We start from the raw sequence: 18,880 nt of genomic DNA, 5'->3' as shown, positions 1-18,880 counted from the left end.
TCCTGTGTTTGTAGATTATTTTTGATCATACCAGAATGTGTACCCTTTTGTTGATGTTGTTCTTTCATAAATGAGCAAACAAAGTAATTGATTTACTTGATTTCTGCATCAATTTAATGTTGTAGCTTAATATCATGGCTGCAATAACAGATTTTAAGCCTTCTAGCAAAAAGAAGACCTTTGATAACTCACAGGAGGGCTATGTTCTTTATACGATATTCTTTCTGCCCCCCTGCTTCTACTGACCTTCTTTTATTTGACTTTGTCCGCATAAATTGTCTTATACTATTAAATTAGCTGAATATTTTTTTTGTTTTACTTGGAAGCCACTCAGTTTATCTCCTTGATGACTTCCTGGGACTACAATATGTACCTGTCTACGTCTCTGATTCTGTATCAACAGTTATCTTGATATGACCTCAGCTTTGTCTAACCTGAGCACCATCATCACCCGCAGTAAAACTCGGGTGCAGCATGACGTTACAGGTGACTAACAATCAGTGTTATAATCCAAAGCCGTGACTTCCTGAATTTCACAACAGCTCTGAGATGAAGTAGCTCCTCCTCCTCTCCTCCATCTGCTGTCAGAAGCCCCATTCACAGCCTGTTGTGATTATTAGCTACTGCAGCCGAATGCACATGACGAGCTCCAGAGGCCCGCCATGATTAAGGGAGGGGTCCCTGTGACACATTCTCATGCTAATCGCTATAGTGTGCTTGCTGTGCCCAAACTGACACCAGAGAACCATTGTTTCTCTTACCAAATGAAATGATAAGTGTTCCCAGGATGGCGAAGGAAAATGACTGAGAATTGTTTTCAGTAACATGCTCAGAAAAACACTCAGAAATACCAAATGCAACTCGTCACCTCAGGAGACAGTTTGACAAATGAACCAGAGTAACAAAAGGTTTTTTCATATAAAGTTTTTTTTTTGTCAGACCAATCAGAACGTGTCGGTGAAAGAATCCTAGTGAACATGTAAAGGGCCAGACTCATTTCCTCTCCTCTCTCCGCAGCCATCAAGGTCTACTGTCAGGGATCATGTGGGATCTCCAACAAAATGAACGAAGCCATGTGGGCTCTGGAGGAGCAGTACTTCAACAGCACGCTGTCTGTTGCCGACAAAGGTGACAACTGTTTGTTTATTTGTTGATTAGCTTGTCTGCTCATTATCTTCATCTAAACACACAGGTTAATGCACAAGCTTCACATGTGATCCTAATTATCTCAGAAATATGTGTACGTGTTCCCAATTAATAGAATTGTTTGAACTCTAGATCTTCTTTCACTTTTATATAGTTTAACCCGCTGAACACCAACACGTTTTTTTTGCTCTTGCCACATTATACCCACTACCTTCTTTTACACGCAATAAAAAAGTCCCGTACGCACATCTATGAAAAGAGCACAGTCATAGCATGAGTAGAGAGAATTAAAACATGTTTTGCTGTTTTCAACCTATTAGAGTATTTCATTAATTGTGCAATGTCCTTGGGTGTCGTGAAAGGCATCTCCATATCAAATGTATTATTCTAAAAAAAATCTTTATGATGCCATTAATGGTCATACAAAAAAACTCATTATTTTACAAAAACGGGAATCTTACATAAGTGTTGTTGACATTGGTTGGTGTTTATTATTAGATATACAACTATTAATGTTTTTAAGTTCTTTAGTTACAACCTCTTTTGTCGTTTTCTTTCTACTCAGTTCAGTCGAAATTTCACAGAATCTTTGTCAAGTGACTTCTGGTCTCCTCTGAGTCATTCATGGCTTCCAGTTTGCCTGAGGAGCGCATCATTCCATATCCTTTGTACACGATGTGGTCAGTGCCAACGGGTTATTTCTGGCTGCATTTTCAATGACACATGCAGCATAAAGGGATTTTGATGACTTTTTAAAGCCTGACAGCAGAAGCATTTGTCACACATGATTCATACAAAAACCTTAAGAAATGAGAAAATTATGATAATTTCAGTTTTTCTGGTGTGTTGTTTTTAAAAGATAACATGTCTTTCAAACCCACTGAAAGGTTCTGAGTTCAACTTGATATTTAGAAGATAATCCATCAAACGACTGCCTAGAAGTCAATGAAACTGGTCCAAACATGAAGAAAATCACTGGTCCTTTAACAGCACCTTTATTTGCATGTGACTGCAAGTCCTCAGCTTGCATCCTTTAAACTCTTTGGCTGCGTTTCACTTCTCTTATTTTTCTCACCGGAAGTTGATTTGTCTGCGCCATCTTGAGTAGCGTCCCAATGGCCTTATTTTTGCCGGAGGAGCGAGGAGCTATAATCGAGGAACCACCATCGTCTCTCCATGCTTCCCTGGTGGGAGGGACTAGTCGCAGGGAAACGACGCAAGTGAGGGACGCAAGGAATCCATTTAACCAAAGTGAAACGCAGCCACAGATACGTCTCCTCTGAGAGAAATGACACTTTGGAAGCTTCCTGTTTTAACAATACTGTCTGACGTGACTGAATCGCCTCAGTGGGGAAATCTGCTGCAACAGGCTTCATCTCCAAAAGGCAGCAGCAGGTCTTTGCAGCCATGTAGTGAGGAGTTAAAGCCTCAATCAGTCGCAGCAGCACTCTCCTGCAGTCATGCTGCAGCCGGACTCTCTGAGGTCAGACTTGGATTGCAGTGGAGTCGTCTTTCCAGCTTTGGAAGGTTCCTATCAGAGTGAAATGACTCAGAAGAAGGACCTAAGAGGCAGCCATGATAGGAGCCGTTCCAATTATCTAGATAGTAGAAGATAGTTATCTCTTTTAGAATATTTACTGGACCATCCTTTACGAATAATGCTGTCCCACAAGTCCTTGCAGCCGCAACATTTAGACGGGCCCTATTCTGCTCATTTTCTCATACTGCCTGTGCTGCAGCTCCTCTTTTCACCCTCTGTCTGAAACCAGGGCCCAGTCTCCTCTGATTGGTTAGCTGGCCTGTCTCTGTGGTGATTGGTCAACCGCCTAGGAAGTGTTGGAAATGTCTTCTAGAAAATCTATAGAACACATTATAGGAAAGGGAAAATCCCCCAAAAGCATAATTGGGCCTCTTTAACACCATGACACTTTGCACTGTGATAAAGGAAAAAGCTGTTCAGAACTTTTATTATTTTATTTTATTCGATCTCAGCCAGGGCCCCAGTGTCCGGCTGTGCCTGATCAGAATGTTGAACACGCTCCCCCCCCCTGTCTCTGGGCAGTCAGGCCCGGCCTCAGTGATGCCCTGCTGACCGGCGGAAGCGAGGGCTTACAGGGCCGTTGTTGCGAGCGTGATCTTCCATCTTTTGTTCTTGTTGCCGATACACAGCCAGAAGGTGAAATGTGCCACGCATGCATGAAATGTGTTGTAAATGCAAATCTCTCTGTGGGACCTAACGGCACTCATCGGAGCATGTAATCCATGATGGTTAAAACATCAAGAGGCAGTTCATGTTTAACTCTCAGGACTGTGAGCTTCCATACGTGGAATACACCACTCTATATGTTAATACTACAAGCTGGAAAATACATTTACATGTTAGTAGTTATTGTGTAACTCTTTAGAAAAGATGCATTATCTCCTGGCAAGTTTATTTATATAGGGTTCAAAAAGGTCAGTATAAATCAATATAGTAAACAGCCCAATCAATATATACAGTATATCTTATCTGAAACTGAGATATCTTTGGCATTCTCATAAAAATGGTGGCATGAAAATATGAAATAACTAATAAGCACCAGTCTACAGTATAAGACTTAGTGGAGTGCAAAAACCTGAGAGATAACATCTACTAAATATGTACCACATTTTAAGTATCATGATAAATTCAAGTAAATATATAAGTCCATAAAACACATCTTGATTATCCTTGAAGCAAAACCTTTTTAATAATAAAAAAGGAATAAAAAAGAAATTCAACTAAATAAATACCACCATATAAACCACATTGTCAGGGTCATTGAAGCAAATACGTTTTATTAATACATATGACACAAATAAATAAGTTCAACTATATAAATACCACCATATATACCACGTTTTTAAGTACCATTGAAGCGAGAGAAAAAGTATTTCCCTATCTGAACACACAGAGTACACTGTAAAACACCGGCACACCACGCTCCAAAAAGAGGAGGACATAAATAATTCATTACACACCCTCCCTCTGAGCTCCCCTTTATCTCTGCCATTTTTTCCATATGCCATACTCTTCCGAAAATGGGCTGCTCTGCCCCCAAGGGCGGAGCGGCACAGGGAGAGCGAGACAGGAAGGGTGACAGTAGACCACCACACACACGCACACACACACACACACACACACACACACACACACACACACACACACACACACACACACACACACACACACACACACACACACACACACACACACACACACGCTCTTACACAAAGCCAGCCACGCTCACTGTGGCTGACTGATAATGTGGAATGCCACAGATGCTTGGCGGTTAGACGAGTGATGTCACTGTTGGCAGTAAATGACCTAAAGGAAATGAGAATCCCCCTCCCACTGCCGCAGCTGGGCTGTGGTTAAACCGTAGAAACTGACATATATATTTAAATAATACATGAGCGACACCCTGTTGCATTTCCTGTGTTTGGTATTATCTGGTCATGATGCCTTACACATATCTGCAGAGACAGCATTTCTTTGTTTTTACAACAACAACAAAAATTATACAAATATATACCATCATATATACCACAAGTTCAGTTCTTCTAGGGAAGATTGTTTGTTGAAGGCTGTAAGAAACTATATATAACAGTGCTGTATTTGTACCTCCTCCAGGGCGGGTATGTTTCCAGTTCTGTCCGTCAGCAGGATATCTAAACAAGTAATGACCTGATTTACATGAATCTAGTGGAAATGCGTTCCATTTTTAAATCCACATTTCAGAGTGGATCTGAATCTCTGACATCTTGCTCTATATAATATATAATGTAATCTACCCTCTTTAATCATTTTCCTTCATCTTGATTCTCTGCCCGTACCCATGGCAGCTAGTCTCTCTGCAGTCGAATATATAAAGTGGCCGCACACCTGCATGGTGCTTTTGTAGAGCATGACCGCTTCTTCTAGCAGTACACATGATGCAAATGAACACGCGGTCTGAGCGCTTCCCCTCAGGAAACTGAGACTAATGGGAAAAGTGGTGCCCGTCCCTAATGAGGTGAGACATGTTGCCATCAGGGAGAATTTAATTGGGCTGTCAGCTCATCTAGAGAATTAATAACCCCACTCTCTCAAGGTGTTCCTCATCGGTGCCTCATGCTCCTCTCAACAAGGATTAGCCATCTTCCTTACAGTCTGGATGGATGGATGTTAATGCAGTACAAACAAGAGAGAATGCTTTTAACAGCAGAACGCCTTTTCATACTTCAGAGCACTTTGTGTTGAGATCGTCAGAATGAAAACACATAACATCAGTAATAGTTACATCGTTTTCCAGCTTTCCTTTTCCCCAGTCACTTGATTGAGTCTTTAGTTTCCTTATTGTTAACTAATCTGAAAATAACCTACAAAGAACTGATGCTAATATTTACTGGTATATCCAAAGCAACATAGGATTTTTTTTGTTTTATTACTTGATATAGAGATGTTTTTGTTTTTTAAGAACGGTTTAGTTTGTGACCAGTTTAAGGACCAATACGCCTCGACTTAAGTGCCACAGGGGGGGTTGGCAGGGTTGCTGGTTTAGTCCTCTTCTTGGATTTGATGTCAATAAGGAAAATGTATAATAAAACCAGGCTTTCATCTATGTACATACACATCCTTGACTCTATACGGGTATTCTTGGTACAGAATACCCGTAGCAGAAGAATGCACTCAGTCTTGGGTCGATACCTGCTGGCCCCACTGCTAGTAAATCATTGATTCACTTTGCTGAGAAACGCTCCAACTTTGCCGGCTACATGTGTTTACCAACAGCTTATCACTTCCTCTGACACTGGCAAGTTTCAGTCTAGTTTTGTTCAGTACAAAAGACCTTACGGCTCAGGTAAACAAAGCCTGTTTGTGTGAGAAACTCCACCCCCCACAGGACAGCTGATGTCTACTGAGGGATATAGGAATGGAAATAAACGCCATCATACACACACAAACCCTGAGAATGATCAGTATACTTGCACCCTGGAATGCCATTTGTCCTGTGTAGCTAATACACGTTGTTTTTCTTACAGGAACCCTGGTGGCAGGCGAGCACAGTTTCCCCTTCCAGTTTCTCCTTCCAGGTGAGTGTGGGATGAATGACCCCAATGACCCATTTGTATCTCATTCCTCCATGTCATGGCGACGCCTTCACTTTCCGTAATAGTTTTCTCATAAACCTGCTGTCAGAGAGCCAGGTGACGTCGGAGAAAGGAGCACACAGGTGGGATAACGTCTGATCACATGGGAGGTTTTTCTAGCATGTGTGCTTACAAAGTGCTCGGCTCTAAATCCTTTGTCTCCCACACAAAGCAGATTTGTGATAGCGATGGTGTGTTTGAAGGATCATGACAAAGTTAATGTTTAATGTGTTTCAGATTTAGGAGGAGCATACCAGCGTAATAATTCATCTTTACCCGACATGCCTCCTTTTTACCCTCCTCTCAGGCCCTCACACTAGAAAGCATCAGCACAGGGCATGTTAACTATCGTGTAGAGCAGGGGTGGGAAACCTCTGGCCCCCGGGCCGTATACGGCCCGCAAGACCATTTGGTACGGCCCTCGAGGTAATTTAGAAACACACGCAAAAAAGAAGAACAATTAAAGAAATCTAGAACGCAAACAAAATAAACAAGCGAGTGCCTGTTTTTCCTGGCCACGGTCAGGGTCCTTGAACACAACACGAGCCTAACGTGTCATCACGTGGTATATGTCTCGTCTGACAGGGGTGTAGTTCTGACGGAGAGCACAAGAAATTGCAGTACCCATAAGGAGCCGTACTCATGCCGCAGTTTTTGCGTGGCTGTGTCTTTAGTTGAAAGCCCATCTGTTCATCTGTCATGCTGATCATACAGTCAATAACTTTGTTGTTATTAGCATCGCGTTAGCTAGCTATGCTAACGAATATAAGAAGCTTTTTCTACAACCAGTGAGGTAAAGGCACATCTTTATATGATCATTATAGTTATACAAAAATAAGACAATACTATAAAAATACTAAAATACTATATGACAGTAAAATTGTTATTAATAAACAAGAATACAGTTTGAAAGGGAAGTGATTTGTAAAATATCCATAAAGAAAAAGAAAATCTGCTTACAGGTCTGTTTCATATGGGTGTTGAGATCTGTATCCATAGATCTACTAATGTTGCTCTCAAAGTGCACCAGATTGATGCTTTTATCTTCAATATCTAAAAAAAAATCTTCCCGGGCCCCCCTAGAGGAGGTTAGGTCCCCCCTCCCCCCACTTAAATCGTGTCCACATGGATAGGAAACTAAATATTTTGCACACATCTTGTGTCCATATCTTTCTGTTTTGGAGGTCATGCCACAACCGTGCACGTGCGTGCATGCATGCGCGAGTCATGGTAAGATATCTGGATTTAGCTAAGAGGTTGCTTTTTCTTTGCACAGCATGAAAGAAAGGCCAAATTAATGGGCTGTGATTTTAGTATTTCTAAGCAGAGGTCAATCATTTGTACGGCCCTCGGAGGATGTTGAAAAAATGTAAAAGGCCCTGCTACACAGACATGCTAACTTTCAAAAATACTTGAGGCAATTAAAACAGGACATATTCTGCTCATTCTCAGGTTCATATTTGTATTTTGTTCCTCTACTGGGACATGTTTCTCATGCTGCCTGTGCTGCAACACCTCTGTTCGCCCTCTGTCTGACACCAGGGCCCAGTCTGCTCTGATTGGTTAGCTGGCTGGCTCTGTCGGGATTGGTCAACTGCTTAGCCTATCATGTACAATGTGTTGGAGGGCTGGCCAGCAGAACCCAAAAAGCCTAGTCGGACCACTTAAACTCATAATGGAAATATAGATTACTAATACTAAGGTAGATTTAGTCAACCTGACTTAAAAAAGATGTTCACGAAGAAAGGAAAACACCTCGGCATCATAAGACAGAAGATACAAACAATCATAGAGAATGATGTTCATTTTGATTTCTATAAAAAACAAAACAAAGGCACAACTAAAAAACTGTCTTCTGAAAGTCTGGTGATAATACATTTACACTAAAATGTTGCAGCAAAGCAGTTTCATTATCTCAAGGTCAAGACGTGTATGTAGCAACATCAAATTGTCAGTTTCATGTTGTTACATAACAACTGAGGCCATATAATACAATTTATTATTACAAATAATTTTTCAACTGATTCATATTTGCAGGTAAATCAGGTAGATTAATGTTACTTTGAGAACACATCTATTAAAGAAGCTAAACTAATTAAGGGTCAGAAAGAGGGTCAGTAAATAGGGTTTTATGGACATGGTGGGGTTCACAAACCCACAACTAGAAAGGAGAAGGAGCCTTTAGGGATGTTTTTTTGTACACGACTGTACAGGGAGGGACTCACAGAATTTCCTCCGATAAGCCAAGCTCATTTATCTGGAGTCGAGGCATCAGGTGGTGTTCTGGCCTGATCATTTCTCACTGTGGGAACAAAGAAATGGAAAGACAGGAGGAAGGCGTGGGCCGGAGATAAGCGTCGTACAAGGACACAGGGAGGGATAAATAGGGTGGGATGAGATGGTGGATGGCCTCATTCCAGAGGGACATGACATACAAGTAGAGGAGGACAAGAGAGGAAAGCAAAAGAGATGGAAAATGGAAACACTTTATCCTTTGTAGAGGAACACGTAGGAATACTTGTTTTCCTACAAATAAACCGAATAACCCGTAAGCAGCTGATGTTAAAATTCCATAGCAGCTTGATAATCTAATACCCCTCTATCTTTCTGAAATTACACTTTCAACTGTGAAACATTTCAAAACAGGAAGGTGTTGCTGTTAAACCCACATTTAGAAAGCATGTCTAAACAAAGCATGTGCAAAATACCCCAGATAGGATTCCTTCTTACAAACGAATGATTCTCCTGCTAGCAGATAAGACCTTCTCTACTTGATCTGTACACCTCTGAGGTCACGATCTTAATCCAGATATTTTTTGAGTGATGCTCCATTTGTAAAACGTAAGCACTTTTAAAAAAGGTTACTTTGACAAGTAATTGTGATTTACAGGTTAGAGCTTAAACTGGGCTAAATTTAGATAATGACTAAAAATAAGTGTTTTGTTCTTATATAATCATGTTTCAACTTGTATAACTGACACTGAAATATAGTTGATAGTGTTGATGTAATATCAATTACTAAGAGTCTTCATCCATGCTAAAGATGAGGCTGTATTCAGGCACAGTGGTGCTTTGAGCTAAATGCTAACATCTTGATGTTAAACAGGTACTTTAAAACGTCTGTACCAAATGCAAGGGTAATCCATCCAAGAGTTAATCTCTAATACAGATCTGTAGGCAGCGGGACACATTTGTTTTTCTTTGGTGGAAGCATTCATGTTTTCATTTGTATTGGGACTAATAGTTTTGAACTGACTTTGGTTGCATGAAAACACTCAGTGTGTAGAGCAAAAAGGCTAGCGCATTGGCCCAAATACCATCTTGGAACACACTTCCAATCTTGGCCTGGATCATTATCTGCATCTCCATTGGCTATGACAAGATCTGTAAACAGCAGTGGTTTCCCCAAGAGGCTTAATTGACGTCCGACTGATGGCCGACGGTCTCTAACATTGGTCAAAATGTGTCCAGAAAACCACAAAGTTGAAACACAAATGTTGGAATCACCAAGGTCATTAGAATCCATCTTCTGGGGATCATGAATAACTTTCCAGTTTAACTGCAGGTACCTCGTTGCTTTTCATCTGCTGAGTCCTCAATAGGTTCCTAGACACACAAGTTCATTAGGAAACCTAAGTGTTAGTGAATAATGTTAGCAGCTTGAAGTAGAACAGCAGCTCCAAGAGTCGGAGGAAGGTGTTTGTCTGAGCTCATAGGAACAAGGTGAGCTGCACATCCTCGGCCCCTTTCAGCAGCCCAGAGGAGCTCAGCGTGTGTCTCCAGTAGGGCTGCTCGAATCATACTCTCGATTATTTGGGTCAATAATTGTAATTGCGATTATTAAATGCGATTATTCATTGACTTTGAAAACATTCATTTATTGTATTTTAAAACAAATACAAATAATAATTAGAACTTTTTAACTGTTGAATTATACGTTCATGGTAATCAACTGAAAAACCAATGCAAAATAAAATATACATTCATATCTACATTTAAATAAATAATATCAAAAATAATAAATACCAATAAACAAGATCAACACACATCTTGCAGTGCACTGTCACAACCTGAAAACTCCTTAACATATAGCCAACATTTTGGTAAAATATATTCAACATATTCCACTCAGTTAAACATTAAAGGTGTAAGTAACAGGAAATAAATGTTGAACTACAATTTAAGACCAAATAAAAATGTTTTGGCCACCATGGCAAATGCTGGTAGGGCTGCTCATCTCATCTCTAAAAGATGTTTTGCTAGAAACTAGGGCTGCTCGATTATGACAAAAATCATAATCTCGATTATTTGGGTCAATAATTGATATCACGATTATTAAAAACGATTATCCATTTACTTTGAAAACATCAATTTATTGGAGAAAACAAATTTGAACAGTATGTTTTTAACAGTTGATTACCCTGAACTTTAAGTATAACTCAACTGAAAAACCAATACAAAAAAAAGAAGTTTTTATTAATAATAATTTAAAAAATCGTTAATCGTTATATTTCGATTACGTTGTTTTCGGAATCGTTGCAAGCCATAATCGTAATTGTGATTAAAATACGATTAATTGAGCAGCCCTAGTCTCCAGGGAAAGTCAGTCTGGAGCTTCAGTCAGTCCGGAGCTTCACGGCCCGTCCACACTACAGCGTCGACAGCGTCGAAAACTCCAATCTGCCCATTCACTTTCAATGGGGTGACGTCACGTTGCCTCGCTTTTTAGCTGAACTGAATTGTGGGTAGCAGAGCGGTCCGTCTCCGCCGTCTCCGGCGTCAGAAGTTGAACAATGTTCAACTTCTGACGCCGGAGTAGCCAGCGCCAGCCAATCAGCGCCAGCCAATCAGACAGCTCAAGCCGTAGCCAATCAAACCGCATCTAAGCTGGGAGAGATATCCCGCCGTTCATTTCTATATTTCAAAAAAAGTTGGAGGAGAAACTAACTATCGCCGTAGCGAATCACCCGGTTTTGTATGACCAGACCCTCTTCACCTACCGGGATACAAACCGGAGGAACCAGGCATGGAGGGAGGTGGCAGAGACAGTGGGTGAAACTGGTCGGTTTTCGCCTGTTTGGGGAGTTTATATATATATATATTGCTCCCATAAAATCCCCGGGGTTTTTTGCTTTGTATGTTGGCGGCGGGAGATTCATGTGATTGGTTGTTGGTCGTGTTGCTTGAATAAAATCCCCAAGCTCCAGACACGCCCAGCTCCAAGCTTTTTTTGAAGCTGTAGTGTGGACGCTCCGTCAGTCAGTCAGGAGCTTCAGTCAGTCAGGAGCTTCAGTCAGTCCGGAGCTTCAGTCAGCCCGGAGCTTCAGTCAGTCTGGAGCTTCAGTCAGTCCGGAGCTTCAGTCAGCCCGGAGCTTCAGTCAGTCTGGAGCTTCAGTCAGCCCGGAGCTTCAGTCAGTCTGGAGCTTCAGTCAGCCCGGAGCTTCAGTCAGTCTGGAGCTTCAGTCAGCCCGGAGCTTCAGTCAGTCTGGAGCTTCAGTCAGCCCGGAGCTTCAGTCAGTCTGGAGCTTCAGTCAGTCCGGAGCTTCAGTCAGTCCGGAGCTTCAGTCAGCCCGGAGCTTCAGTCAGTCTGGAGCTTCAGTCAGCCCGGAGCTTCAGTCAGTCTGGAGCTTCAGTCAGCCCGGAGCTTCAGTCAGTCTGGAGCTTCAGTCAGTCTGGAGCTTCAGTCAGCCCGGAGCTTCAGTCAGTCTGGAGCTTCAGTCAGCCCGGAGCTTCAGTCAGTCTGGAGCTTCAGTCAGTCTGGAGCTTCAGTCAGCCCGGAGCTTCAGTCAGCCCGGAGCTTCAGTCAGCCCGGAGCTTCAGTCAGCCCGGAGCTTCAGTCAGTCTGGAGCTTCAGTCAGCCCGGAGCTTCAGTCAGCCCGGAGCTTCAGTCAGTCTGGAGCTTCAGTCAGTCCGGAGCTTCAGTCAGTCCGGAGCTTCAGTCAGTCTGTCCACAGCGCTTTCCGTTACCAAGCTATCTGCAACAAAGCAACCCACTTCTCCTGGTTAATTCTTATTGACAGCAGCCACAGTGGATTAGTCCCTGCAGCAGCCTCCTGCCGCGCTGACATTAACATCTGAATGAGCATCAGTTCAAAAAGTGACACGTTTAGAATAGTGAGAAGCACACATTCATAACTTTTGCAGCAGAGTTTGATGTTTTTCTTTTGTCTGGCTCTGAACACCTCTCTTCTTCTATCTCCTTTCTCTCCAAATAGTTACTTTTGATCTCTCTCTGCTTGAATGTCCTTCCCTCCGGCCTTACCCTCCCTGTGTCCTCCTCTGCACTGACCTTTCCTCAGGTCAGTGCAGAAGAGTTAGTGTCCTTTTCCCATTTCGGTTGAATAAACAGGAAAGAGACTAAAAACCGCTCCTTACGTCTTGTGACAGCTCTGATAAGGGCCTGCACTGATAAGGACACAGATGTAAGCTCTGTCCTCCCCCTGATAGGAACTATCTAAGAAGCCGGGAAACACTCTCCTAATTTAACCTTTTAATAATAAACAAAGTGTTTGGACTGCCCTCAGTGTAAAAGTAACCCCTGCATTATCTAATTGCCTCTCTCTTTAGTCGCTGCCCCCACTTCCTTTGAGGGACCCTTTGGGAAGATTACCTACCGAGTGAGAGTGGCTATCGACACACCACGCTTCTCTAAGGACTACAAAGCCCAGAGAGCCTTCTACATTCTCAACCTGCTCAACCTCAATGAGGTGCCTGAAATTGAAGTAAGTACACAAATGTCCCTACTTTTGAATCATCTATTATCTAATTGTATTCCTATAAAAACTGGAATGATGCCGTTCTGTTTTCTTTGTGGATATAATCCAGAAACAGAAGGAGAAGAAAGGACTCTCTATTTGATCAGCCTGTGTCTAGGTGGAGGCTTATTTGATTTCATGGCCGAGCAGGATCTCATTTATTTTCTCCTCTTCTCCTCCTACATTCCTGACTCTTATCATTCCCCTTTTCTCCTGTCGCGACTGACAGAGTTTCCTGATACTCTGGAGCTAAGCAGGAAAAGATGATCAGCTAAGTCTTCATAATAACGCTAAAAACAAACTGTCTCTGCAGCATCCGAGTTACGCTGTGACCACCAAGAAGTTCAGCTACCTCCTGGTGAAGACAGGGACCCTGATGCTGAAAGCTCGCAGTGACCTGAGAGGTTACATCCCCGGGCAGGTCATCAAGTTAGCCACCGAGATCCACAACAAGTCTGGGAAGGACACGGGCTATGTGCTGGCCAGTCTCATACAGGTAGATTACTGATTAAATGAATATTAATATGTTATTTTATGAATGAATGAATATTATATCCTCAGGTATTGAGTACAGAACTATGGAAGCTCTGGAGGCATGGAAGTGGTTATCCATAATCAGTGGCGAACCGTGTCTATCACAACTGGACCTTCTGTAGACACACACACACCCCCCGCCGGATATTCTACCCAGAGACCCAGAACAAGATCTGATTGGTTGCTTTCTTTTCTAACACAAAACCACTGAAATGCGGAGTGCATGGTCCGAGAAGGACAAACAAATCAACGTAACACTGTAATATTACAGATCAACAACACAGATACGATTCTCATTTATTCATTTTATTACATTTTATTTATATAATCGATTTTTTTGTTTGTTTTATCTGAGTGTTTCAGGGTATTCTCTGAATACCTTGAAGGCCCTGACGGTTCGCCACTGTCCATAATCCATATCAGTTTTCACTACTGTGTTTAAGGTTTTAAAAAAGGTGAAAGGGAAGTGGTTTGAAGACACTTTTGTGTTTGTTGTTGTAATACTAATTGTGTCCACAAGGGGCTAAAGTGCATCACTAACCCATGTTCTAAATTGGATTAAAAGCATTGCATTTTTTTCTTGCAGGTGAGTTTTACTCTCCCACTGCACTCTAAGCAAGGTGCATATATTGTGTAACACAAAATATGTTCACCTGGCATCCCAATAAAAGAATATAACCAACTTATAAATACAGCATTTACCCATTTATATTTAAAGTCTCAAATGCCTCTCATGGCTTCAGTTCTAACCAGGTGCACAGATGGCAGAATACATGAGGAAACAAGATAAATGGATGTGTCTTCCTAGTATTCCCTATCCTTAATACCATTACGATCACAGCCAGTGTGCACCGCCCCCTGGAAATGTCTATTTCAGATATGTATTAGAAATCTCTGCTGGGACTCCGAAGCTTAAAAAATAACCCTTAATATAACTAATCCTTTCATAGGGGACCACATACACTGTCTATATACCTCAAGATGAGAGTTATAGAAGTTTGAGTGAGGTCATTATCACATCTATTGTGTCTGTGTACGGCTTTTTTCCACACCAGAAAGTGACCTATAAGACCAAGCGGCCTGTGGTCGACCTGCGGACCATCGCAGAGGTGGAGGGAGCCGGAGTGAAAGCAGGAAAACACGCGGAGTGGAGAGAGCAGATCATCGTCCCTCCTCTTCCTCAGTCAGCACTGGCCGGCTGCAGCCTCATACACATCGACTACTTCATTCAGGTCAGTGGGTGTGTCTTTAAAATATAGAATGTGCTTTATTTTCACAGTACTGTTCTTAAGAGTGTCAATATTCCTGTTTCTAACGCCATCAAACATGTGATAATATAATTCAGATAATACCATATGCAACTATGCATACATTTAGCCACATGAGCTATCAAAGACTTATTTTTTCCTTTCTAATTTAACCTGAACAACTGTGTAGGGATTTTGATATTTACTTACTAATACTGAAATAATTGGGTTTACTAGAAAGGTGTTATTCACAATGTTCTTATTGTCCTAATATCCCATCAAAAACCCAACAATGCATGACTTAATCTCTCAGAACTCCCAACTTCCAGAGCCTGAGGTTTTTGTTTTCAAATGTCATTAAAAAGCTGTAAATATAGGTCTTAATGGGGACTACTTTCAGCAGCGGATCCATACTCATTTGAGGATGTAGTGAGTATTTACAGCTGGAGGACTGCATGTGGGGCTGAGTAACAATAAACAACAGTGTGTGTGTTCATGGTAATAAAGGAACATGTCACCCAGAGCAACAGTGTGGCTCGCTGAAGTGTTTCTATTAGTGTAAGGTCAACAATGGAGCTCTATGGCTCAGAGAAGAAGAAACTGTCTATCCCACTTTAGCTACAATCACACCTTGTGTTAGCAGAATCAGTTCTCTGTTGGTTTTGGTGATCTCATGCGATTTATTGGCAATAAGAGGCATATAGAATATCACCCATCTTATCTGGTGGTATAGTTGATCTAATTGAGGCTTTTATCATTCCTGTTTTATACAGGTGTCGCTCAAATCTCCGGACGCAGTGGTCACGCTGCCTATCTACATCGGGAACATCGCTGTGAACTTGTCTCCATCGAGACCCATGCCCCCCACTCCGGACCACCGCATTGCTCCCAGCGCGGCGGGCGTGACCCCCAGCGCCCCACCGGTGGAGGAGCTAGAGGAGGGGATGTGTGCAGGGGGCGTGGGCAGTGAGGAGCTCCCCACCAAGAGTCACTCTCAGCAGGACCCCTCGGGGCAGCCGGTCACCATGTCCCCCAGCGCCTTCAGCCAAGCCCCCGGGGTAGCGCTGCCTCCCGGCCTCAGGCCCGACGCCTCCGCCCCTCTGTTCTGTGTGTCCACCGGGGCCACCATACCTTTCTTCACCGAGGGAAACGTGACTCCTATCCCCACCTCCTGCTCGCTCATCCTCCCTCCAGAGTACAGCAGCTGCGACTACCCTCATGGTGAGTTCTTCTAAAAGACTTTCCCTCTGGCACACAGACAAACACATGCAAAGTGAAGCAGATGCAAACATGACCATCCCAGTTTCTCAGAATCCAAGGTGCTGTCACGCCAAAATGAAAGTGAATGTAGCATTTAGTACAGTAGTATAGAATATGGCAGGAAAATCTGTGGGAAATGCTTAAGCGTTTCAAATAAACAAATAAAATAAATCCTATATGAAAAATGCAACAACTTAATAGGGTTATTTTACTAGTTATTATTGGAACAGAGACTAGGAGAATGTGCGCTGCTCTAACTTTATTAATGACTTCTTACTTGTGTTGCCCGTGTGTGTTACAGAGCCCCCACCCACCTATGAGGAAAGCTGTAGTAGCACCAACTCCACTTTCAACAGTACACCGTAAAAGAAGGTGATGGAGCATCATGGCCACGCCCCCCCACACCTGTTTCCATTCGCCTCTCGAGAAATCGGGACAGAGACACGTCGGGTTAGAGAGGACGGACGATAACTCCACTCCTGAGAATATTTCTTTGTCCTCGAATCAGAAAAAAAAAGGGATAAAATCTTATATGATATAAGTTTTAATTTAAATTCTTGTCTCATCAGGTAGTGTCAGTTAGAGCGGGTGAACATCACTGTGCCTACAAGAAGTATTTTGGATCATCATTTAGAATATTCAGTGATTGGACATGTTTCTTTTAGGGGCGGAGTCAAATCTGTTTTTGTTTTCTCAACGAACTTTCGCATCTGTGATGCCTTGAAAATGATCTCTGCCTACTGAAGGCTCGGGTTTGGCCTTTTTTTGTCTTGTTTTAACTGTGCCCTTGTTCTAGTGGTCCACCGCTGTCCGTTTGTAACTCAGTTGTCCTCATCTTCACCAGGGCAGAGCTGTCGTCATGCTGGACATTGAGAGGACATTTTCACCGTGTTTGTCTAGTTGGACTAGTTAAACCCCTATATAAATTATTCTGATGGTCTTTGTTTGAGATATGAGACACCACTTTCCAAAATCGGTCTATGTTTTCTGTAGCAGCATGCACTACTGTCTGCTAGAATTTGCCAGTCATAGTTTGAATCCTACAGATAGGGGCGTTAATGTCTCAGCAAAACCTCTCTGTGTAACTTGAAACACAGTTAGTAACACATATGATTATTATTATTATATATTATAATCATTTTTTTAAATATCTTTTAGATTAGTTCAAAGACATATATCATCTCTCAAACACCACTATGCGTTGAGTATATAACTGAGAGGTTGTGCTTTGACTTCAGTTTTGTATTCTGAGGACAGTGTCTCTGCAGATGAGGCTCGTTTCTCCTGCAGCCGGACATGAGGCCACGGTGTTTGTCTGCCCTCTTGTGGTCATCTCTGGTATAGTTGCCATACTGAAACTTGAGCCAAACAATCAGCCATGCATAGAGAACATCTCCACTAAGGTCCCTGCTCCTGTGATGCCACAACTGAAGTCAGTCGGCTGTGTAAATCTACATCCTTTTCTTTGTGTGAAAGTGGAAAAATCGAGATTTGAGTTTTTTTTTAGATGTGATGCATCATCGTTTTCGTCTTGGTGTGAATGAGATTTTATGTTGTTTTTTCTCATGTTTGTTGCCTTAACTTTCTTTTTAGTGTTACTTGTGTGAGATTAAAATCCTCCAAAATGTCAGTTTGTGCAGAACAGCAAAACAGCACTTTTTACAGATTTCCAAGTGCAAATCTACTGTATACATGTGTACAAAAAGGACTTTCATGGCTACAGTCTGTTTTCAATTAAACTTACATTTTCAAATTGATTTGTGGTTTTACCACCTGTATCTGTTAGACACTTTTTATTTGCCTGTGTACAATGCAGGGTGATAATGTTATCACTTCACACATTTTAAAAACTTTAATTTAATTTTAATTACAGGTGTTTTGTTTTGCACATACAAAGAGTTTGATCCATAACAGGGGAACACAATTCATTTAATATCTGATTTTGCAGAACCTATACTTATTTATATGCATATAATAATTTGAAAAGTATCATCCCCCTACTAAGCATCAGCACATTTTCAGTGTCACCTTCCTGTGGGAAACGAATACAACAGAAAATCACAAGCACAACTCCTGTCCTGAATGTCTGTGACTTTTAGTGTGTACTTTACCAAGTCCATTCTGTGAATTAGGAAAAAGAAATCAAAGTGCTAACGTTGGACCCTGACTGCGGATCATTTTAACATTGATTGTGTTTTTACAAAAGACTGCTGTAACTGTTCTAAAAGCAGGCTCTACATTAATGTAAATGCATGCCTTAAACCAACTGGACTCCCGCCACCTCTTACAGGAGCTTGTGCCGGACTTTCTTCTTCTTGTCTTTCATGGAGGACCGCAGGATGTGCTTGAGAACTCTTCCTGTTTTGTCTCCATCAGTTCTCTTGATGTACACAAATGTAGCTTTAAAAACAGCCAGCACGTCTGAGCTTAGACCTGAAAACTGTCTTGTTTTTAAAAATGACTGCAACTCCTCTCATCTCAAAGACAACAGCAGCAGAAACTCTCGCGCTGCCTTTATCGATCCTGATTCTGTTTAATTCTTCGCCACCAAAAGGTACTATAGCTTTATGATGCCCAACTTGTTCTGTGTTTGTTTTTTCTTCCCCCCCCCCCCTCACATATTGATGAGCGGTGTCTGGTTTTGTATTTTTCTACTTGTTAAACTGTTTACAGGTGTGTATGCAGATATTAATAGTAGCACCTCAATCAGTTAATGTAAAATGTCGACATGCAGTGCAGAATCAACGTTGTACTGTAAAGTATAACAATAAAACTATATGAAGTGTT

General features: G+C 41.9%; 1 protein-coding gene across 1 annotated transcript in view; it reads left to right on the top strand.

Annotated features, from left to right (window-relative positions):
* arrdc1b (arrestin domain containing 1b) overlaps positions 1 to 18,880 on the top strand; it is a 36,502-nt gene extending 17,622 nt beyond the window's left edge. The window contains exons 2-8 of the mRNA XM_034095829.2: positions 1,018 to 1,128; positions 6,190 to 6,240; positions 12,865 to 13,019; positions 13,366 to 13,548; positions 14,642 to 14,818; positions 15,607 to 16,054; positions 16,395 to 18,880. Of these exons, the coding sequence (XP_033951720.1) occupies positions 1,018 to 1,128; positions 6,190 to 6,240; positions 12,865 to 13,019; positions 13,366 to 13,548; positions 14,642 to 14,818; positions 15,607 to 16,054; positions 16,395 to 16,459 (1,190 nt within the window). The 3' untranslated portion in view covers positions 16,460 to 18,880. The remainder of the gene's footprint in view (positions 1 to 1,017; positions 1,129 to 6,189; positions 6,241 to 12,864; positions 13,020 to 13,365; positions 13,549 to 14,641; positions 14,819 to 15,606; positions 16,055 to 16,394) is intronic.

The sequence above is a fragment of the Pseudochaenichthys georgianus genome, chromosome 12, assembly GCF_902827115.2.
Source record: "Pseudochaenichthys georgianus chromosome 12, fPseGeo1.2, whole genome shotgun sequence".
In the NCBI taxonomy this organism is placed as follows: domain Eukaryota; kingdom Metazoa; phylum Chordata; class Actinopteri; order Perciformes; family Channichthyidae; genus Pseudochaenichthys; species Pseudochaenichthys georgianus.
Note: the sequence above shows the minus strand (reverse complement) of the source record. Positions and strands in the feature narration are given on the sequence as shown.